Genomic DNA, 23,885 nt, shown 5'->3' on the forward strand with positions numbered 1-23,885 from the left:
AGCAAATATGTTCTACTTTTAGTAAGTTTAATTAGAACTAAATTTCAATGGTTTTAAATTCAAAGATCTGATACAACTTACTGCATTTATATGTCAATCACTATGAAATTTGTGAAGGAGAAATATCTGCCTAGTTCTCTTATTCTTATTTAGAGTAAGACTTAATTGTTTGTCCACAGATGAGTACCCAGAAATAAGATATAAACCATTTTCAGGGGAAAACATGCATGCATTTATTTTTAAGAATTCCCAATAAGGGGGGAAAAATTCAACATCTTTAAAAATGTGTTTATTTTTTTAAAAATCAGTTGTGTACAAAAGTGTTTTGTAGTTTTTAATTCTCAAGACAAATACCCCAACCCTCCACCCACAGCCCACCCTGCTTCAATGGTATTTCTGGTGACCCACCCATTTTCCCCTTACAGGAAGTTAACGGCTCAGAATAGACCCTCCTACAGAATTTATCATCACTAACAGATTGTTTAGAATAGAGATCTAGAGAAGCTAACAAGCAAGGTTCCCTATAATGGCAGTAGACTTCCAGCAGACACCACAACAAAGCACCATCAATTGCTGAAAGCTAAAAAATAGATATTATTTTCAATAATATTTCATTTTCTATTGGAAAAGTTTTTTAAATTACATTAAATAAGTCTCTTTCCCCCCAAAGAAATAGTCTAGCTTTTATTATGATGCCTGTAAAAAGTAGGTAACAGCAAGCAGACAAGGATCGTTAACAGCACAGTGTAATGATTTCTCTCCACTCACACCTAGAATCAAACTGACAAACTGTGCCACACCTGATTATGTATAGCAGCATGGTTGAAATAACCAAGCAAAAGGTGACACATTCAAGACTCCATTTAGGTGATTGCAAGTTCATGAGGGTAGATCAGTCCAATGAAGCAGTAACAGAACAAATGGGACAAGGGAGACAGTAACACTCCCTTACCCCTATGCCACAAGATCTTTGATCTATATTGCAGCAGTGCAAATAGAATGTGTGACATAATATGTAGACACTGAAGAAAAGTCACACTTGGGAATAAAGGCTATTTATCAGTAAACACTTCAAGTTGCCTTCTTCCCAGTGACAGCAACTGGCTGATGGTAAGCATTTACTTTAAACTGGTACTAAAAATAATGGAAACGTAATTTTAAAATCAATGGTTTGTACCCTGGAATTGAAATTCCTTGAACTAGAAAAAGTGATTAATACAACATTATTTTGTAGAAGTCCATGAAATAAAGTTAACTGTAAACAGACGGCTTCCTTTTTCATATCTAAACATTGTTTCCCTCTACATACTAGAAGGTATACCTGGCTCCAGCCGTTCCCTACCCAATCCATCTTAAATCTTTAAAACAACAACAACAAAAATTCATAATTTCCTATTTTGCTACATAGGATTGTAAAACATTACCATATACCTACTGCACAGTTTTAAAAGCTCAAATCAGGCATATACTTATGCCCAAGATCTGCTTTTCACATTGGTAAACTTATTAAGCAGCCTCAACAGTAATACAGTATGCTGCATTCTGTAGTGCATAAATAAGCAAAATCCGTTTAAACTGCCAATTCTTTCTTACAGATATTTAAAAAGAATTATTTTGCATAGTTTTATGTGCCACCAACAATCATAAATGTATATAACTTCTAAAAAATGAAAAAAAAATCATTCTTTCATTTCATAGATTATTCTCTTCAAAAGCAAAATACAAAATCCAAACATTTACGTATCCTTGAACGTGTTACAAGGATATAAGTAAATCATAGTTGTAATTCCAAACATTTCGGGGTGCCAACTCAGAGCATCTAATTCAGTACCTAGTCCCTCAAATATTTATATACCACTGAATACTTATTTGGGTCCACTAACTGCCATTCATTCATTCATTCATTCATTCATCAGTACTGAAATACTATACAGCTAATTATTTCTTCTTTTAAAAGAGGCACATACTCAGGAAACAGGCCTGATTACAACAAAAGCCTACTGGAGTATCAATGACTTCTAACAAATCGGCCTGCCCTAAATGGGATTTCACTGGATTTTTTTTTTAACATAATTTTTGAGACTTTTAAAACTGACAAACGGAGCCAACTCAAAAATATTAAGAATTACAAAAATAATTTCCACCAGGGTACTTTTCCCCTAGGCCTGATCTTTTAGTGTCTTTTTTCCCAAACATATTTAAGAACAGAGGAAAAAAGGAATTGCTTTAGTTTCTATGTTTGGGTAACTAAATCTACCCACAGACAAGAGAATAACAAAAGCAAACAGTACAGTGGGAAATATACCAGAAAGGAAAAAAAAGATCATCACATTAAATGTAAATGAGGTAAATTTTTGTAATAAAGAATCTTTTATGAAGATGTCTCAAACCAAATGTACTTTCCAATTTCTTGGGCACTGGGGATGCTGAAGTGTAGTCAGATGAGTATATAACCCTATAGGGCTCATGTGCATAAAAATCAAAGCAGGATATAGCTGCCTCCAAGAGCATGTACGTATGTATGTAATGCCTGACCTTTAGAAACCTCTGAGCTCTCTCACCTTTGTCTAACCACAGGACATTAAATATACCCTGATAATACAGGCAAAAAAAACTGGGTAGATGTGTCTGATATTTTTAAACCCAAATTCTACGAATAGTACCAAGTTGCCCTCCATTTAAAAAAAGTAATTCTAACCAATAATGGAGAAAAACCATCCACATTTTCACACAATCCCACCTTACTTCAAAATATAAAGTACAAGGTTTCAGGTATTTAAAATAAATAAAGAAAAATCTTGTTTCCTTTGGCATCTTTAGAAAATAAACTACAACAATAAAAGGAGGTGGTTGTATAAAGACATGCTTAAGCAAACATATGGGGAAAAAACAGCAACTTGTGTTTAGTATGCAATAATATCAACTATAAGAGTTTACTGTTAATTAGGAAAGCCTTACAAATTTTTGGAAGAACCTTCACATCTTTAACATTACAATATATTTAATAATGGTTCTTTTATTGCTTCTAGTATCAAGATTATTGAGAAGTCAAATGAAGTTATGCTGACGTTATGATTCAAAAATTATCTTCCAAACACTTAACGATTATAATTTAAGATAAATAACACTTAAAGAAAGCAAACCTTTTATAATATGACTTTCAATATACAGCCTTACTTTAATTCAGTCTGATTCCATTACATTTTTGTTATTTTGTATTGGTCCTAAAAATTTAAAAAGAATTGTATTTCTATATATAGAACTGCCTGCATAAATCCACTTCAACCTTCATAAAATGGTCACATTAGTGTTTGATCTTGCAAAACTAATAATTTTCAAACTTTTGAACTTAGAATGAAATGAAAATTTAATACAAATAGTCTGACTATGTACAAGAGAAGGTAAAGTTTTCAATTCTCATATTATCAGAAACATCATAAAGAAAGCTAGATTTATAACACACTTCTATTCCTATGTGCATCTGAAGTATGTACAATAAAACACCAACACAGCTTTCATGTGTCAATAGGGGAAGTGCAAGCAAGAATGACTTGAAGTATCCAATAAAGCAATCTCTATAGACCCCAAAATCAGGCTAAAAACTACTGGAAACAGCTGACTGCATCCTTGCCAGTTCTCAAAGAAAAATTTCATCGTTTAAAAAACAGGTGTCAAATTCACTGAAAAACTAAGTTGGGTTCTTTCATTAAACCTGGGAATAATGTAACATCAAGTATTTACTATTTGTGCAAGAGAAATAAAATTGGCAGTTCCATTTTTACATTACTTAGGACAAATTTAAGAGTGTTTGAAGAACTGGGACAAAACATTCCAAACCTATGACCTAAAAATGAAGCAAGGGATACATACTGTCCTTCAGCACATTTCCCCACCAAATACAGAGAAATTTACCATTAGAATATTAGCTGTGTGTGGCAAGGTGGGGGTGGGGAAAGGGGTGGGAAGGGGGGAAACAGACACTATGTCCCAGTCTGTTGACAAGGACAAAAAGGCTCTGAATAGGTCACCATCTTCAATTCTGAATAAATTTCATATTTAAGAATTCTCAAATGCTTAAAATGGTGGTCTTTTCAGCTACCCATCCTAAGAAGTCAAGTACAAGCATGCAAGTAAATTCACAGGCACAGAGGATCCATGTTAAAAACAGTTAAGGTAGCTGTGATGCAACACCAACAATTTGAATGGCCCTGACACACTCAAAGTATTATCTTAATTATTCAACAAAATCCTGAAGCAAACTCTTGCTAGTCTTGGTACACTGCTAAACACTAAAGTAGCATGTTTCTTCCATGGTTTTAGCTTAGCTCAAGGAATTTTTACACTATTAAGAAAAAAAAATTAAAGTATTTCCCCTTTTTAAATTTACACAGACGTTTAATTAGCTTTATTTACAGAGCAGGGATTTTTTTTTTTTTTTCAGTCTCCAATGGTGCCTAGATAACATCATTAGGCAAGAATGCCAGTTTAAAAGAAATCTATGCAGAATCCTAAAAATAACAGATGTTGGTGCTCCTCAAGAAGAGGCAAGCTTGACTATATCAGCAGCTCTCTATGCCTCAGTTACTCAGAAGCAATTCTGTTGCAGTCTCTACATCCCATGATTTTGAAGACAAGGCCACTATTACTGCATTCTGTAGAGAAGAAAAGGGGACAAGAAATTAAATCTCAAGGAAACATTTAAACAATACTGAATCATTCACTCTTTATATTGGGAATTAACACCTCGTTTCTTTTCTGTAAGTTGATCTACATTTGCAGTGCATGAAAAGCTTCTAAAATCAATGACAGTGATCAGTAAAAATAAAAAAAAATCACTGATTTCAAAAACAGAAAATATGTTTACCAAAACTAGATTTTCTCTTATTTTCCTTTTTTTTTTTTTGAGTCAGGGTCTTGCTCTATCATCGAGGCTGGAGTGCAGTGGCATGACTATCGCTGACTGCAGCCTCGACCTCCTGACCTCCTGGGTCCAAGGGATTCTCTCACCTCAGCCTTCAGAGTAGCTGGGTTACAGGCACTCACCACCACGTCCAGCTAATTTTTGTAGAGATGGGTTCTGCCATGTTGCTCAGGCTGCAAATTTCTCTTAATTTTCTAAACCACTTTTGTCAGTCAAGAATTTGCAATAATTTAAAATCAATCAATATATCAAAATCAACATGCCCTTATGTACTTACCCTATCAAAGCCCATAGCACATAGGTTTTCTATTTTTTTGGTGTATTCTGGACTAGAAACTGGTGCTCCAGCATACACATGTGCCCAAAGTCGAGCTGTCTGTTTGAACATTTCGGGATTTTGTTTGTACTATATGGGGGGGAAAAAATTGATTGACATGACATTACAGTTATAATATTTGATATGGTATTTCAGCTCTTAATTGCCTACAATCCTACTTTTTCCAAATAAAACAAATCTACACTTAAAATGTGATTCACTTTGCATTATAGACAACGTATGTCACTCGAGAAAAGACCACTTAACCTGAAGCTTTGACTCACAATTTGTGTTGACAATAATAAAGACAAGTAACATTAATCTACTTTAATCTCCAAATCCAACAGATATAACTAGCAAAAGACTAAAATTAGATTAAGTGAAGTATTAAGAGATGTTCCAAACACTGTAAAGCAGCAAACATTATACAATTGAACACAGATTACTAGCTTATAAAAATATGTGGACATTAGCATAATTTTTTTTTTTTTTGAGACGGAGTCTCGCTCTGTCACCCAGGCTGGAGTGCAGTTGCCGGATCTCGGCTCGCTGCAAGCTCTGCCTCCTGGGTTTACGCCATTCTCCTGACTCAGCCTCCCTAGTAGCTGGGACTACAGGCGCCCGCCACCTCGCCCGGCTAGTTTTTTGTATTTTTTAGTAGAGATGGGGTTTCACCGTGTTAGCCAGGATGGTCTCAATCTCCTGACCTCGTGATCCGCCCGTCTCGGCCTCCCAAAGTGCTGGGATTACAGGCTTGAGCCACCGCGCCCGGCCGACATTAGAATAATTTTTTACAATGTGACCAGCTTTTGTATTACCCACAGCCCAGGCTAGAATACAACTAGATTCTTCTGTTTTCTTACAGCTGCATTAGTGTACAGTGATTTATGGAAACCCCACATGCAAAGACCTAACTTATTGCATAACTTGAGATGATCATAAACTCACAACAGAGTAATTTTATTACAAGACTTCCCATATGCATTGGAAAGAAGTAAATTTATCAAATACTTTGGAACCACCATTACTTAGTAAAGCAAAGTATAAATTACTAACGATTCAATTCACTTCAATATTTCTTTTAAAAGTACTTTATATATTTAAATCTATTACATATTAAAATGATAAACCTGCTTTCTACCGCTGATTCATCACAAGAAAATAAGTCAAATTATTGAACTATCTTAGGAGCTAAAAGAAACCCTTGAGTCCAACCTCAGCCTGTAAGGCTTAGAATTCAACAGGAAAGCAAAGCTGGAATACAAGCCATGCTTTTAACAACCAAATATGAATAAATAGCACATATATAAAACATGGAAAATCCAAATTGGAAGTACTCTGAGGCAAATAACAGAATATACTGACAAGGATATATACATAAAGCAAGGAGTAAACAGATCTTCAAGGGAAAAGAAGATAATACATAAATTAAAATCTTATAGGTTAAAGAAGTTTGCCAAGAGGAAGTTTCCTCAGGCAGAGGAAATATGGCAGATTGGATACAATATGTAAAAACGAACGCAATGCTTGAAAAAGCATGAGTTTGAAGAAAAGAATTTAGGAAATAAAGCTAGGTTTGCAGAGAGTTCAGATCGTGGAAAAACTCTACGAACTAAATAATTTGGACTCAAGTAGGTGACAGTAGAGCTACTAACAAGTTTTTGTTAGTGAAGTAAGATTTGCACTTTATAAAGCTACCTGATAGCAACGTAGAAGACGGAGAAAGGAAGAAAGAGGTTGAGAAAAGATCTATCAGAGCAGTTGAAAAGAATTTTTAAAAAGTGACCTACGGCAATCAGAGTAAACATGTAAATATAGTGACAGAATGATACAGGGAATGGTTATCAACAGGAGCAAAGGAGACAGAGAAAAACTCCAAAGGCTGCGGCTTGGGTGGTTAACCATACGAATGTTCCTTAGATACCTGAGGGTAACACTGCCAAAACTGAATGCAATATCATTAATCCTACAAACCTATCATTCTATGATACCATCACCTACCAATTTAGTTAAACACCAGGCTCTCGTGAGAGAGGGCAAGCCTACACATTTCATCAATGTACGGGTGGTAACATCAGTACAGATACGATCATCCAAGTGTGAATGTGTACAGAAAGTAAAGGTAACAAGGTCAGAACTGAGGAACTACATTTAAGAAAGACGAGTAGGAAGGGAAATAATTGTGGGAACTAACAAAGAACAGTTATGAAGTGAGGAAGAAAAGTGGGTAATATCTTAGAAGTCAAGAGAAGAAAAACTAAGGTTTAAAAAAAAAAAAAGAATGTTCATTATATTCCAATTGCTTAAAGTAGGTATTGGCAAACTTTTTTGTTTTTTGAGAAAGGGTTCCGTTCTGTCACCCAGGCTGGAGTGCAATGGCGTGATCTCAGCTCACTGCAACCTCTGCCTCCCAAGTTCAAGCAATTCTCCCACTTCAGCCTCTCAGGTAGCTGGGACTACAGGTGCGTCCCACCACGCCGGGCTAGTTTTGTGTTTTTAGTAGAGATAGGGTTTCACCACCTATTGGTCCTGTTGGTCAGGCTGGTCTGGAACTCCTGACCTTAAGTGATCCACCCACCTCGGCCTCCCAGAGTGCTGAGATTACAGGCATGAGCCACCGCACCTGGCCAGCAAACTGTTTCTTAATGGGTCAGATACTAATAACTTAGGTCCAGTCTCTGATGTAATTATTAAACTCAGCCACTGTAGCTAGAAAGTGAAATGAAAAATATTTATTCCATTCAACAAATTACCAGGTCATTGGAAACTGTGCCATGCCATGTCAGTGCCATGATAGGAGGTGATTAAAATTATTAGCAGGAGGGATCATCCTTCCTGAATAGAAGGATAAAAAGATGGATACATACACCAGCATTAATCCTAGAATCTAGATGGTAGGAATATGGGTGTTCACTGTGTAATTCTTTTGACTTTACGTGTTTGAAAATACTCATGTTAGGAAAATAGCATCTATATCCAACTAAACTAGATGTTAAAAGTCTATTAAGTTTTCACTATTACACCTGACAAAATAATCCTACAAGAAAGAGAACCATTTCAAAATTTAGTTTCAATAGAGTATGCTCATGTGTTAATGTGCAAACCATTAAAGCGGTTAAAGACTCATACATAATGTAAGGAAGTCTTTCAAAAGCAGCCATCTTACCTGATTTGCTACTACAGCATCCTGTGGATCATCTGGTTCTGCAGCTGCCAATAGTGCTTGCAATGACAATAATACCGTGCGAAGAGTCATTGCAGCTGCCCTAAAATTCAAATATGAAAATATCCCAATTAAGAGGGCTCTGCAGGCAAAAGCAATTAAGTACTTTCTTAATAAAAATTAAAAAATTGTGGAGCTAAAAGTTACTTAGATCTTTATCTTAATTATACAGTTAAGTCACAGACATTTATAATTATGTATCTGCCTATCATTTATTTTCTTCCTTACTTTACAATTTGCCTATTTCTTTTTTCTTTTTTTTGGAGACAGGGTCTCACTCTGCCGCTCAGGCTGGAGTGGGCAGTGGCACTATCTTGTCTCACTGCGACCTCTGCCTCCTGGGTTCAAGCGATTCTCCTGCCTCAGCCTCCCAAGTAGCTGGAACTCCAGGCACACACCACCACACCCAGCATTTTTTTCTTTGTTTGTTTTTTCTTTTTTTCATAAAGACCGGGTTTTGCCATGTTGCCTAGGCTGGTATCCAACTTCTGAGCTCAGGTGATCCATCCACTTTGGCCTCTCAAAGGTCAGGGATTACAGATGTGAGTTACTTACTACACTCGGCCAGCTTTTCTGTTTCTTAAGACAACTCAAATTCTGAACTGTCCTTGTTTTTCTTGTTGCCAAGATCTTTCTTGTTAGTTTTATCCACTCACTTATTTTCTATCCATTTCTCTAAACACAAAGTTAAAGTGATAAATCATTAGTACCAATAGCTTGTGAGACTTTCTTTCAATGGCACTCTAAAAACAAGATACTATGAAGCAAATATATTTTTTATTTCTTTTTTTTTCTTGAGATGGAGTCTTACTCTGTCGCCGAGGCTGGAGTGCAGTGGTGCAATCTCGGCTCACCGGAACCTCTGCTTCCCTGGTTCAAGCAATTCTCCTGCCTCAGCCTCCCAAGTAGCTGGAACTAGAGGCACATGCAACCACGCCCAGCTAATTTTTTGTAGTTTTAGAAGAACAGGGTTTTACCGTGAGAGACAGGATGGTTTTGATCTCCTGACCTCGTGATCCGCCCGCCTCGGCCTCCCAAAGTGCTGGGATTACAGGCTTGAGCCACCGTGCTTGGCCATATTTTCAAGAAAATATGAAATCATTCCATAACATTTTGAATAGGATAACATTTTTGGCTTAAACTACATCACTTATGATTTTAAATATATTTATAAGGAAAGTATCTTTATAAAGCTAATATTTGTCTAAAAAATAGTATCTACTTGTCTAGTAGTAATTCTTGGCATTTCTGTTAAAAAGTTGTTTCACTGGCCAGGCTCAGTGGCTCACGCCTGTAATCCCAACACTTTGGGAGGCCGGGGCAGGCAGTCATCTGAGGTCAGGAGTTTGAGATCAGCCTGGCCAACATGGTGAAACCTCATCTCTACAAAAAATGCAAAAATTAGCTAGGCATGGTGGCATGTGCCTATAATCCCAGCTACACAGGTGGCTGAGGCAGGAGAATTGCTTGAGCTCGGGAGGCGGAGGTTGCAGTGAGCCAAAATCACGCCATTGCACTCTAGCCTGGGCGACAGAGTGAGACTTCATCTTAAAAAAAAAAAAAAAGTTGCTTCACCAATAATAGGTATGTATAAATACAATGTGGACATATTAAAAATGTTGCATGTAAAGAGAATGACCATTTTTACCATGCAAATTAGATCACTTTTTTTTTCTTTTTTGAGATAGGGTCTCACACTGCCTAGGCTAAAGTGCAGTGGCACAATCATGGTTCACTGTAGCCCTGACCTCTTTGGCTCAGGTGATTCTCGTACCTCAGCCTCCTGAGTATCTGGGACCACAGGCACATGCCAACATGCCCAGCTAATTAAAAACAATTTTTTTTTGTAGAGACAGGGTTTCACGATGTTACCCAGGCTGGTCTCGAACTCCTGAGCTCAAGCAATCCTCTCACCTCAGCCTCTGAAAGTGCTGGGATTATAGGTGTGAGCCACAACAACTGGCCAATTACTCTAAACCAGCCTTTTTCAACTGGGTTCCTGATATGAGCCACAGAATAGAAAAGATTGGTGACTGTTCTCTCAATTTTCCCAAGTTTGGTACCTAAATAGTACTTCCCTAGATGTCTACAATAAAAGTTAATTTAGGCTGGGTACAGTGGCTCACGCCTGTAATCCCAGCACTTAGGAAGGCCGAGGTGGGCAGATCACTTGAGGCCAGGAGTTTGAGACTACCCTGGGCAACACGGTGAAACGCAGCCTCTGCTAAAAATACAAAAATTAGCCAGATGTGGTGGCACATGCTTGTAATCCCAGTTACTTGAGGGGCTCAGGCAGGAATCGCTTGAACCTGGTAGGCAAAGGTTATATGAGTCCAGATGGCACCACTGTACTCCAGCATGCGGGACAGAGCCAGACTCTGTCTCCCACACCTCCACCCCCAGCCAAAAAGTTAAGTTATTGCCAACAACAAACAACGGACGTCTTAAGGCAATGATCTCACAGTGTTGTTCATCCAACCAGCAGCATCAGCATCCCTTGGGAAGTTATCTCTACCCCAGAGCTACTGAATCAAAAACTCCAGGGTTAACAGGTACTGCAGGTGATTCTGATGCACATTAATATTTGGCAAATACTGTTAATTAGGGTGGGCATGGTGGCTCATGTCTGTAATCCCAATACTTTGGAAGGCTGAGGCGGGCAGATCACCTAAACTAGAGGTCAGGAGCTCGAGACCTACCTGGGCAACATGGCGAAATCCCGTCTCTACTAAATATACAAAAATTTCCTGGGCATGGTAGTGCACACCTCTAATCCCAGCTATTCGGGAGGCTGACGTTGCAGCGAGCTGAGATCATGCCACTGCACTCCAGCCTGGGTAACAGAGTGATACTCTATCAAAAATAAATAAATAAGATAAAACAAACCAAAATGAGGTATTACCTAGCACTCGTTAGAATGGCTATTATAAAAACGATGAACAAGTGTTGCTGATGATGTAAAGAAAAGGAAACCCCTGCACACTGCTGGTGGGAATGCAAATTAGTACAACCATTATGGAACATAGTACGGAGTTTCCTCAAAAAAATTAAAGATAGGGCCAGGCGCAGTGGTTCATACCTGTAATCCCAGTACTTTGAGAGGCTGAGGCAGGCAGATCGCTTGAACCCAGGGGTTTGAGACCAGCCTGGGCAAGAGAGCAAAACCCCATCTCTTTAAAATTGACAATGTTCTTTTCTTTTAAGACATGAATCAAAACAAAAAGCCAACCTCAATCCTCAAATGTTTATTCTTGTCTTTCAACTCGCCTTTTTTTTTTTTTTCTTTTGGAGACGGCGTCTCACTCTGTCCCCCAGACTGGAGTGCAGTGGCGCAATCTTGGCTCCCTGCAACCTCTGCCTCCCAGGTTCAAGCAATTCTTACAACACTTAAGTGCACTACTTAATTTTCCACTGGACTTTCTAAGCAACCTAATTTTAAAATCCATGGTGTTGCTTGAAACAAAATCTTACGTTATATAATTTTTAATAAAATTATTTATTTAAAGAAAATTTACCTGAATAGTAAAGAAAGTTTTCACTCAAAGGAAGTATTTAATACTAAGGCAATTATTAAACTCATACTTATTTTAATTTGAAATAAAAACATAAAGGCATATAAAAGAAAAGCGTCCAAATCTTGCAAGTCCTTCATACTATCACATAGGTAGTCTAACAAATATCTCAACAAGGCAATTAACACTTTTCTTGAAAACTGATAATCTCGGGCCGGGTGTGGTGGCTCACGCCTGTAATGCCAGCACTTTAGGAGGCCACGGCGGGCGGATCACGAGGTCAGGAAATTGAGACCATACTGGCTAACACGGTGAAACTCCGTCTCTACTAAAATACAAAAAAATTAGCCGGGCGTGGTGGTGGTTGCCTGTAGTACCAGCTACTCTGGAGACTGAGGCAGGAGAAAGGCGTGAACCCAGGGCCAAGATCGCGCCACTGCACTCCAGCCTGGGTGACAGAGCGAGACTCCAACTCAAAACAAAACAAAACAAAACAAAACAAAACAAAACAAAGCAAACTGATAATCTCTCAAATTAACGAAGCTGGACCCTTACCTTATTATACCATATATAAAAATTAACTCAAAATGGATCAAAAACCTAAATGTAAGAGCTAGGAAGCAAAAACATAGGGGGAAAACTTCATGACACTGAATTTGGCAATGATTCCTTGGATATGACATCAAAGGTAGAAGAAACCAAAGAAAAAAATAAGGGAATATGCACGACAACTTTACCAAAGTTAAAAACTCCTGGCCGAGTGCAGTGGCTCACACCTGTAATCCCAGCACTTTGGGAGACTGAGGCAGGTGGATCACCTGAGGTCAGGAGTTCAAGACCAGCCTGGCCAACATGGTGAAACACCATCTCTATTAAAAACACAAAATTAGCCAGTCATGTTTGTAATCCCAGCTACTTGGGAAGCTGAGGCAGGAGAATTGCTTGAACACCCAGGAGGCAGAGGCTGCAGTAAGTCGAGATCATGTCACTGCACTCCAGCCTGGGCGACAAAGCGAGACTCCATCTCAAAAAAAAAAAAAAAAGAAAGAAAGAAAATAATAAAAATTAAAAATAAAAATAAACACTCCTGTGAAGCTGGTGTGGTGGCACACACCTGTAGTCCCAGCTACTTGGGAGGCTGAGGTGGGAGGATCACTTGAGCCCAAGAGTTCGATGCCAGCTTGGGCAACATAGTAAGACCCCACTACTTAAAACAAAAAAGCTTCTGTGTTTCAGGAGAAAATATTTCCAAATCATTTATCTGGTGAGGGCTTAATATCCATAATATATAAAGAACTCCTACAACTCAGTAACAACAAAAAACAAACCTGGTTAAAAAATCGACAAGGGATGTGAACAGACATTTCTCCAAAGAAGATATAGAAAGTGTCAACACATGAAAAGATGCTCAACACCATTAATCATTAGGGAAATGCAAATTGAAACCACAATGACCTATCACTTCATATCCATTAGAATGGCTACCATATAGGCTGGGCGCAGTGGCTCAAGCCTGTAATCCCAGCACTTCGGGAGGCCGAGATGGGCCACGAGGTCAGGAGATCGAGACCATTCTGGCTAACACGGTGAAACCCTGTCTCTACTAAAAAACGCGGGTGCCTGTAGTCCCAGCTACTCAGGAGGCTGAGGCAGGAGAATGGCGTGAACCCGGGAGGCGGAGTTTGCAGTGAGCTGAGATCCGGCCACTGCACTCCAGCCTGGGCGACAGAGAGAGACTCCGTCTCAAAAAAAAAAAAAAAAAGAATGGCTACCATAAAAAAAAAAGTAATTGTTAGCCAGGTTGTGGAGAAATGGAATTCTTGTGCACTACTTGTGGGAATGTAAAATGGTGAAAACTCTAAGAGAAACAGTACGGCAGTCCCTCAAAAAAAAACACAAAAAACAAAAAAACAAAAAAAACCCCACAGTTACTATATAATCCAGCAATTCCACTTATGGGTATACACCCAAAAGAACTGAACGCAGGAAGTGGAGTAGGTGTTAAAATACGCATGTTCATAACAATATTATTCGCAACAGCCAGAAGGCAGAAGCGACTTAAGGTTTCCATGGATGGATGAATGGATCAACAAAACGTCTGGCTTTTGTATACGTATATGTGTGTGTGTGTATATATATATCCTGACCTCAGGTGATCCATCCGCCTCAACCTCCAAAAGTGTTGGGGTTACAAGCAAGAGCCACCATGCCCAGCCTACTTACTTATTTATTTGAGACAGAGTCTCCTTCTGTTGCCCAGGCTGAAGTGCAGTGGCACAATCTCGGCACAATCTCGGCTCACTGCAACCTCTGCCTCCCAGGTTCAAGTGATTCTCCCTAGTATCTGGGACTACAGTCGCATGCTACCACGCCTGGCTAACTTTTTTATATTTTTGGTAAAGACAGGATTTCACCATATTGGTCAGGCTGGTCTGGAACTCCTGACCTCAGGTGATCCATTCACCTCGGCCTCCCAAAGTGCTGGGATTATACGCGTGAGCCACCGCGCCCGGCCCTGCTTATTTGAAACAGGGTCTCATGGTCACTTAGGCTGGAATGCAGTGGTGTGATCACAGGTCCCTGTTGCCTCAACCTCAACCTCCTGAGCTTAAGTGATCCTCCAACCTCAGCCTCCCAAGTAGCTGGGACTACAGACTCATGCCACCATGCCTGGCTAATTTTTGTATTTTTTGTAGAGATGGAATTTCGCCACGTTGCCCAGGCTGGTCTTGAACTCCCGAGCTCAAGCAATCCACCCGCCTTGGCCTCCCAAAGTGCTGGGATTACAGGCATGAGCCACCATGCCTGGCCTAGTAAATTTTATGCTGTGTACTTTACAAAAATTTTCTGAAAAACTTTTAAGTAGGCCAGACGCAGTGGCTCACACCTGTAATCCTAGCACTTTGGGAGGCCGAGGCAGGCAGATCACGAGGTCAGGAGATTGAGACCATCCTGGCTAACACTGTGAAACCCTGTCTCTACTAAAAATACAAAAAATTGGCCTGGAGTGGTGGCGGGCGCCTGCAGTCCCAGCTAGTAGGGAGGCTAAGGCAACAGAATAGCGTGAGCCCAGGAGGCAGAGCTTGCAGTGTGCCACTGCACTCCAGCCTGGGCGACAGAGCGAGACTCTGTCTCAAACAAAGAAACAAAAATCTAAGTAATAAGTTCTTACCTTAGAGACTCAAAAATCCTTATTATAAATACTGTCTATTTCCTCTATTTGTACTGTCTTCCTATTGTGAAGACACAGTCTCCTACAGACTCTAGATTACCATTGCAAGAATCAGAAACTTGAATGAAGGGGAGGTTAAAGAAAAAGAATCAGCCGGGGGCAGTGGCTCATGCCTGTAATCCTAGCACTTTGGGAAGCTAAGACAGGGGGACTGCTTGAGCACCAGCCAGCATGGGCAACATGGCGAGACCTATCTCTATAAAAAATAATTTAAAAAAATTAGCCAGGCATGGTGGTGTGCACCTGTAATAGGCTGAGGTGGGAAGAATGCTTGGGGCCTGGAAGGTCAAGGCTGCAGTGAGCTGTGATCGTGTTACTGCACTCCAGCCTAGGCGACAAAGCAAAACTGTGTCTGGCAGGGGCGCAAAAAAACAAAAAACAAAAAAAAAACTAGAGCTATAAATTTATATACAATTCATAACAATGTCAAAGAGAAAAAGTTGTCACTTTTCTGCATGATTGAATTTTCACAGAATGTGTGAACACAGCTCACTGCAACCCCGACTTCCAAGGCTCAAGTGATTTTCTCACCTTAGACTACAGGCACGCAACACCACGCCCAGCCAATTTAAAAACTTTTCGTATAGACAGGGTCTTGTCACGTTGCCAGTGCTGGTCTCAAACACCTGAGCCCAAGAAATACTCCTGCCTTGGCCTCCCAAATGCTAGGATTACAGGTCTGAGTCACCGCGCACAGCCAGTTTTAATCATTAATTGTAAGAAAATTAGTTCAATAATTGATGTCAGGCGGGATGGCTCATGCCTAGTCCCAGCACTTTGGGAGGCTGAAACAGGTAGATTGCTTGAGTCCAGGAGTTTGAGACTAGCCTGGGCAATGAGTTGAAACTCTGTCTCTACAAAAAATTAGCCAGGTGTGGTAGCACATGTCTGTAGTTACAGTTACTCGGAAGGCTGAGGTGGGAAGACTGCTTGAGCCTGGAAGGTTGAGGCTGCAGTGAGCCACAGCACTTTAGTCTGGGTGGCAGAGTGAGATTCTGTATCAAAAAACAAAACAAAACAAAACAAAACCAAAACAAAACCTATTGATATAGTTTGGATATTTGTCCTCTCCAAATCTCATGGTGCAATGTAATTCCCAGCGTTGGAGGTGGGGCCTGGGGAGAGGTGTTTGGATCATGGGGGCAAATAGCTCATGAATGGCTTAGTGCCACCCCATTGGTCATGAATGAGTTTATGTGAGAGCTGGTCGTTTAAGTATTTTGGCCGGGCATGGTGGCTCATGCCTGTAATCCCAGCACTTTGGGAGGTCAGGTGGGTGGATGATCTGAGGTTGGTAGTTTGAAACCAGCCTGACCAACATGGAGAAACCCTGTCTCTACTAAAATTACAAAAATTAGCTGGGTGTGGTGGTGCATACCTGTAATCCCAGCTACTCGGGAGGCTGAGGCAGGAGAATCGTTTGCACCTGGAAGGTGGAGGTTGCAGTGAGCCAACATCATGACATTGCACTCCAGCCTGGGTAACAAGAGTGAAACTCTGTCTCAAAAAAAAAAAAAAAGTGTTTTAAGGCTGGAAGCAGTGGCTCATGCCTTTAACCCCAGCACTTTGGGAGGCCAAGGTGGGTGGATCACTTGAGCCCAGGAATTCCAGATCAGCCTGGCCAACATGGCAAAAGCCCATCTGTACTAAAAACACGAATATTAGCTGGACACGGTGGCATGCACCTGTAATCTCAGCTACTCAGGAGACTGAGGCAGGAGGGCATGAGAAGTGCTTAAACCTGGGAGGTGGAGGTTGCAGTGTGCCAAGATTGCACCACAGTACTTCAGCTTGGGCGACAGTCTTCAAAAAAAAAAAAAAAAAAAAAAAAAAAAAGTGTTTTTTGGCTGGGCACAGCTGTAATCCCACCACTTTGGGAGGCCAAAGCAGGCAGATCATGAGGTCAGGAGTTTGAGACCAGCCTGGCCAACACAGTGAAACACCGTTTCTACTAAAAATACAAAAATTAGCCAGGCGTGATGGCATGTGCCTGTAGTCCCAGCTACTCGGGAGGCTGAGGCAGGACAATCGCTTGAACCCGACAGGCGGAGGTTGCAGTGAGCCGAGATCGTGCTATTGCACACCAGCCTGCACGACAGTGTGAGACAGTCTCAAAAAAAAAAAAAAAAAAAAAAAAAGTGTTTTAAAAGTATGTGGCAACTTCCTCACTCTCTGTTGCTTCCACTCTGTTCTCTACCCTCACCATGTGAAACAGGCTCCCCTTTCATCTTCCACTGTGATCATAAGTTCCCTAAGGCCTCACCAGAAATTGAGCTGATGTTGGCACCACGCTTCCTATATAGCCTGAAGAACCACAAGCCAAATGGAATTTCTTTTCCTTATAAATTACTCAGTTTCAGGTATTCCTTTATGGCAATGCAAAAACAGTCTACCACACCTATTTTTCTAACCCTAAATACTATAGGCCAGGTGTTGGGGCTCAAGTCTATAATCTTAGCACTTCAGGAGGCCAAGGCGGAAGGATCACTTGAGGCCAGGTGCTTGAGACCAGCTTGGGCAACATAGCAAGACCCTATCTCTACAATAAATAAATAAATTTAAAGCTTTATTTTATTATTATTATTACTATTATTTTTACTGAGATGGAGCCTTGATCGTCGTCCATGCTGGAGTGCAGTGGTGCAATCTCAGCTCACTGCAACCTCTGCCGCCCAGGTTCAAGTGATTGTCATGCCTCAGCCTCCCGAGAAGTAGCTGGGACTACAGGTGTGCACCACTACACCCAGCTTTTTCGTAATTTTAGTAGAGAGGGTTTTGCCACATTGGCCAGGCTGTTCTTGAACTCCTAACCTCAGGTAATCGCCCGCCTCAGCCTCCCAAAGTGCTGGGATTACAGGCATAAGCCATTGCACCCGGCCTAAAACTTTTTTTTTCTTTTTTTTTTGAGACGGAGTGTCGCTCTGTAGCCCAGGCTGTAGTGCAGTGGCGCCATCTCAGCTCACTGCAACCTCCGCCCCTCCAGGTTTAAGCAATTCTCTGCCTCGGCCCCCCAAATAGCTGGGATTACAGGCGTGTGTCACCATGCCTGGCTAATTTTCTTTTTTGTATTTTTAGTAGATACAGGGTTTCACCATCTTGGCCAGGCTCGTCTTGAACTCCTGACCTCATGATCCACCCACCTAGGCCTCCCAAATTGCAGGGATTACAGGCAAGAGCCACCGCATCCGGCAAGCACCTGGCCTAAAACTTTAAAAAATAAATGAAAACTATAGAAACTGTATCTTTGATAATACAAAGAAATGTGTGCAATTTTGGACTGCTCTCATCTAAATTCAGTAATGTGAAAAAGTATATAATTGAAAACATTCTTTTGTTCTATTTCTTCTATTTACAAAGTAGTGATCAAATCTATATTGTACTGAGATCTTTAGGATCAGTATATACAATCAACTTAAATCTATTATAACAAATCCTAACAGGCAAACAGGAGTATGAAATTTCAAAAAATGTGTCAATCTTTATAATTTAGTAGATAATGTGAATAAATCAGTACCTCGTAAATCTATCTCCAGTAAATTAATTTTGCTCCAGTCTCAAATCAGTAAGACATAGTTAATGTGGCTATGTAAATATTCATATATTCATTGATAAGGACTCAGTAGGGCCTTACTATGCAGAATAATCATGTGAATTGTTCATACCGTTGAGTAACTTTTCTGTTAAGGATCTTCCAACAGATCAATAATTAAACCATGTTCATTCAAAACACTAAATGCTACTTAAAGAGAAAGGAAGCTTTTATACTAAAGATTTTATTTTTTTATTTAATTATTATTATTTTTTGAGACGGGAGTCTCACTCTGTCGCCCAGGCTGGAGTGCAGTGGCACGCTCTCAGCTCACTGCAAGCTCCGCCTCCCGGGTTCACGCCATTCTCCTGCCTCAGCCTCCAGAGTAGCTGGGACTACAGGCGCCCGCAACCTTGCCCGGCTAATTTTTTTGTATTTTTAGTTGAGACGGGGTTTCACTGTGTTAACCAGGATGGTCTCGATCTCCTGACCTCATGATCTCCCCGCCTCCGCCTCCCAAAGTGCTGGGATTACAGGCGTGAGCCACTGCGCCCGGCCAAGATTTTATTTTATTTTATTTTTTATTTTTTTATTTTTGAGACGGAGTCTCACTCTCTCGCCCAGGCTGGACTGCAGTGGCCGGATCTCAGCTCACTGCAAGCTCCGCCTCCCGGGTTCACGCCATTCTCCTGCCTCAGCCTCCCGAGTAGCTGGGACTACAGGCGCCCGCCACCTCACCCGGCTAGTTTTTTGTATTTTTTAGTAGAGACGGGGTTTCACCGGGTTAGCCAGGATGGTCTTGATCTCCTGACCTCGTGATCCGCCCGTCTCGGCCTCCCAAAGTGTTGGGATTACAGGCTTGAACCACCGCGCCCGGCCAAGATTTTATTTTTTTAAAGAGATTGGGTTTCACTATGTTGTCAAGGCTGGGATGCAGTGGCTATTCACAGGTGTTATCTCACTACTGCTTAGCACACTTCAGCCCAGACTTGCTGGACTTAAGCAATCCTCTTGCCTCAGCCTCCTGAGTAGCTGGGACTCTAGGTGCACACCATTGTACCCAGCTGCTATAAATTTTTTTGTTAAAGTTTAAGCAAAGTTAAGATACCATGCAGCTGGATGAATTTTTACATATGTGTATATCCATGTAACCACCGCCTGGATAAATATACAGAGTATTTTTAGCACTACAAAGCCTCACTTTTGTTCCTCCTACTCACAACTCCTGCCCACCCTCATCACTACCGTATTTTTTTTTTTTTTTTTTTTTTTTAATTTTTTGAGACAGTTTAGCTCTGTTGCCCAGGCTGGAGTGCAGTGGTGCAATCTTGGCTCACTGCAAGTTCCGCCTCCCGGGTTCATGCCAGTCTCCTGTCTCAGTCTCCCAATTAGCTGGGACTACAGGAGGCGCCCACCACCACGCCCAGCTATTTTTGTGTATTTTTAGTAGAGATGGGGTTTCACCGCGTTAGCCAGATGGTCTCTGACCTTGTGATCTGCCCGCTTTGGCCTCCCAAAGTGCTGGGATTATAGGCGGGAGCCATCATGCCCAGCTATCGTATTTATCACCATAAATTCTGGATCATCTTCAATTTCATAAAAATTGAACCATACAGTATGTATTCTTTTGTGTCTGGCTTTTGTCACTCAACATGTCTGAGTCTCATCCATGTTGTCTGTGTCAATGATATGCTCTTTTTTACTGTTACGTAGTGCTCCAATGTGTGATCACAATATATCAATTTTCTTGTTGATGAGACATCTGAGTTATTTCCCATTGGGGCTATTAATAAATTCGCCATAAAAATTCTTTCATACATGTCTTTCAAAAAGTAGGCATAGGCACTAATTTCTTTTAGATATATACCTAGGAATGAAGCTGATAGGGCATACTGAAGGTGTGTGTTTAGCTTTGGTAGATATTACTGGCTTTAAGTGGTTAAACCACATTCTTTGTTTTCTGTTGTTTTTTGAGACGGAATCTCGATTTGTGACCCAGGCTGGAGTGCAGTGTCGCGATGTCGGCTCACTGCAACCTCTGCCTCCCAGGTTCAAGAGATTCTCCTGTCTCAGTTTCCCGAGTAGGTGGGATTACAGGGGCCCACCATCATGCCTGGCTAATTTTTATTTTTAGTAGAGATGGGGTTTCACTATGTTGTTCAGACCGGTCTTGAACTCCTGACCTCAAGCAATCCACCCACCTCGGCCTCCCAAAGTGTTGGGATAACAGGTGTGAGCCACCGTGCCCTGCCTGGTTAAGCCACATTCTTACCAGCAATGCATGAGGTATTTATGTTTACAGGCATGCAGAGTGGTATCTAATTATGATTTTAATTTGCATTTCCCTAATGAGTAATGATGCTGAGCATACGTTATTGACCAGGCATATATTCTGTGCCTGTTTGTGTCTTTTAGAAGGGCAGCATCACTGAGCAAAATTTTTGTGTTGTCATTTTCTTCCCCAGGTAAGTAGACACCATTAGTCACAGTGTCAGTAGAAAACATTAGAAAATCGTTTCCACATAGCATAAGTTGTGAAATTAAGAAATAAACCAGGGGCCGGGCACAGTGGCTCACGCCTGTAATCTCAGCACTTTGGGAGGCTGAGACGGGTGGATCACCTGAGGTCAGGAGTTCGAGACCAGCCTGGCCAACATGGTGAAACCCTATCTCTACTAAAAATGCAAAAAAATTAGCTGAGCATAGTGGCACATGCCTGTAATCCCAGCTACTTGGGAGGCTGAGGCAGGAGAATTGCTTGAGCCTGGGAGGTGGAGGTTGGAGTGAGCAGAGATCGCACCATTGTACTCCAGCCTGAGTGACAGAATGAGACTTTGCCTCAAAAAAAAAAAAAAAAAAGATAATAAAAATAATAAATATACTAAAATAAGTTGTTAAATATTAATAAAGGTATATCACCACCCCTAGATGCATTAATAAAAGACCAAGATTAACCACGTATTTTCTAGTATGCCTGCAGAAAATTATTTATTGTTTATGTAATTCATTTTTCCTATGATTAAGATCCTGTATTTTTCTCTATCAAATTCCAGTTCTGAAATCTAAACATTCACATTTAAATATGGATATGCACTAAATGCCAATTATACCTCAGTAAAGCTCAGGGAATAGAGTAATGAATTCATGAATATTTGGCTCACCTATTTTATCTAATGTGTCTTTGGTATATTTTAATATTTCAATTGTACAGATACAAAACGAGATTATTCACCTGCCTTAGGAAAGGGAACAGTTGATGTAAAAAATGTTATGTTCCTGCACATCATATTAGGAGAAAATGTTTTGGTATAAAAATTCAATTTCTCTCTCTGTATATACACACCATAATCTTTCAACTAGCTACATAGGGAGATAATTACAAGTAACAGTACTGTTGGCTTAACTCTGGGCAAAAAGCAAGTCAGTGGGAAGTTTTCATCTCCAAGCTTTTTCTTTCTTTCTTTTTTGAGATGGGGTCTCACTCTGTCACCCAGGCTGGAGTGCCATGGCATGATGTCGGCTAACTGCAACTTCCGCCTCCCAGGTTCAAGCGATTCTCCTGCCTCAGCCTCCCAAGTAGCTGGGATTACAGGTATGCACCACCATGCCCAGCTAATTTATTTATTTTTGGTAGAGATAGGGTTTCACCACGTTGGCCAGGCTGGTCTCGAACTTCTGACCTCAAGCGATCTGCCCACTTTTGCCTCCCAAAGTGTTGGAATTACAGGAATGAGCCACCACACCTGGCTGCAAGCTTTGTTTTTTTTTGTTTTTTTTTTTTTTTTTTTTTTGAGACGGAGTCTCGCTCTGTCGCCCAGGCTGGAGTGCAGTGGCCAGATCTCGGCTCACTGCAAGCTCCACCTCCCGGGTTCACGCCATTCTCCTGCCTCAGCCTCCCAAGTAGCTGGGACTACAGGCACCCGCCACCTCGCCCGGCTAGTTTTTTGTAATATTTAGTAGAGACGGGGTTTCACCGTGTTAGCCAGGATGGTCTCGATCTCCTGACCTCGTGATCCACCCGTCTCCGCCTCCCAAAGTGCTGGGATTACAGGCTTGAGCCACCGCGCCCGGCCAAGCTTTGTTTTTAAGGTCGTCATTCTGGGTGCTGAGAATAGCCTGAGTAGGGAAAAGCCAGAAGCAGGGAGGCAGACTAATGCAATCATCCAGGCTAGAGGTAATGCGTTTGGAAAAGTGGTAGTAAAGCTGCTGTTAAGATGTTGGAGGTTTTGCCAATAGATCTGCAGACAGGGCATGAGGTGCCAGAGAAAGAAATGCCAAGGATCATGATGTGATTTTGGCTTGAGAAAATGCAAGGATGTATTTGCCAATAACTTAGTTGGGGAAGACTATAGAAACAGGTTTCAGGTTAGGAGACTATCAGTTCAGTTTATGTTTGATATGCTCATTATATAGTCAAGTAAAGATGATAAGCAGGCAGCAGGATAAGAGTCTCAAGTTCAGGGAAGATAATTTGTGAGTTTGCAGTATATAAAGGTGAAGTTATCATGAAATCAGATGAGCTTACCAAGCAAGTGAGTGCAGCTAGAAAGAAGCAGAAATCCAAGACTTATCCCTGAGGCATTCTAATACACAAAGATTCGGGGGATATGCAAGGAACTAGTTAAGGAGTCTGGGAGTGAGTGTGGTGGGAAAGGAAGAATAGAAAAACTAATGTCCTAGAAACCAAATGAAAACAGTAAAATGTCTTGAATACTGCAAATACGTACTCATATCACTGAATCTTAGAGCTTTTAGAGGCCTTGGCTATAACCTAATGGATTAAAAACACTGACACTTAAGACGTTCAATAAATTGGCAAGTCACAAATCAAAAGAGTAACAGAGAAGATAAAAGTCTATTCCACACGGCTTTATGTTTGAAAGTCTTGATCTATATGCAACATAGAATATATTGAAATATAGATCAAGAAACCAGATCCCAAGAGATGATCTATCAAGGGACAGGATTTACTCAGATATACTACTGGAACAGAAAAAAACAAAATGAAACGTGTAACTCTAGTCTGTTCATCCAGTTACTAAGTAAACCAAATTGGTCATATACTAAATGCTGTCATTCCTATTTCATTTTCTTTCAGGTACCTTTTTATCCCCCCTTTCTTAACAAATCAAACACATAGCTTAGGCTGGGT

General features: G+C 40.7%; 1 protein-coding gene across 2 annotated transcripts in view; it reads right to left on the minus strand.

Moving 5' to 3' along the window:
• Positions 1–208: 208 nt before the first annotated feature.
• UBE2K (ubiquitin conjugating enzyme E2 K) overlaps positions 209–23,885 on the minus strand; it is an 85,934-nt gene continuing 62,257 nt past the window's right edge. For both annotated transcript variants that reach the window (XM_008017600.3, XM_038008617.2), the window contains 3 exons: positions 8,404–8,503; positions 5,199–5,327; positions 209–4,652 (listed from right to left, as the gene is read on the minus strand). In XM_008017600.3, coding sequence (XP_008015791.1) covers positions 4,578–4,652; positions 5,199–5,327; positions 8,404–8,503 — 304 coding nt within the window. In that variant the 3' untranslated portion in view covers positions 209–4,577. The remainder of the gene's footprint in view (positions 4,653–5,198; positions 5,328–8,403; positions 8,504–23,885) is intronic.

This window comes from Chlorocebus sabaeus, chromosome 27, assembly GCF_047675955.1.
Source record: "Chlorocebus sabaeus isolate Y175 chromosome 27, mChlSab1.0.hap1, whole genome shotgun sequence".
NCBI classification, from domain to species: Eukaryota; Metazoa; Chordata; class Mammalia; order Primates; family Cercopithecidae; genus Chlorocebus; species Chlorocebus sabaeus.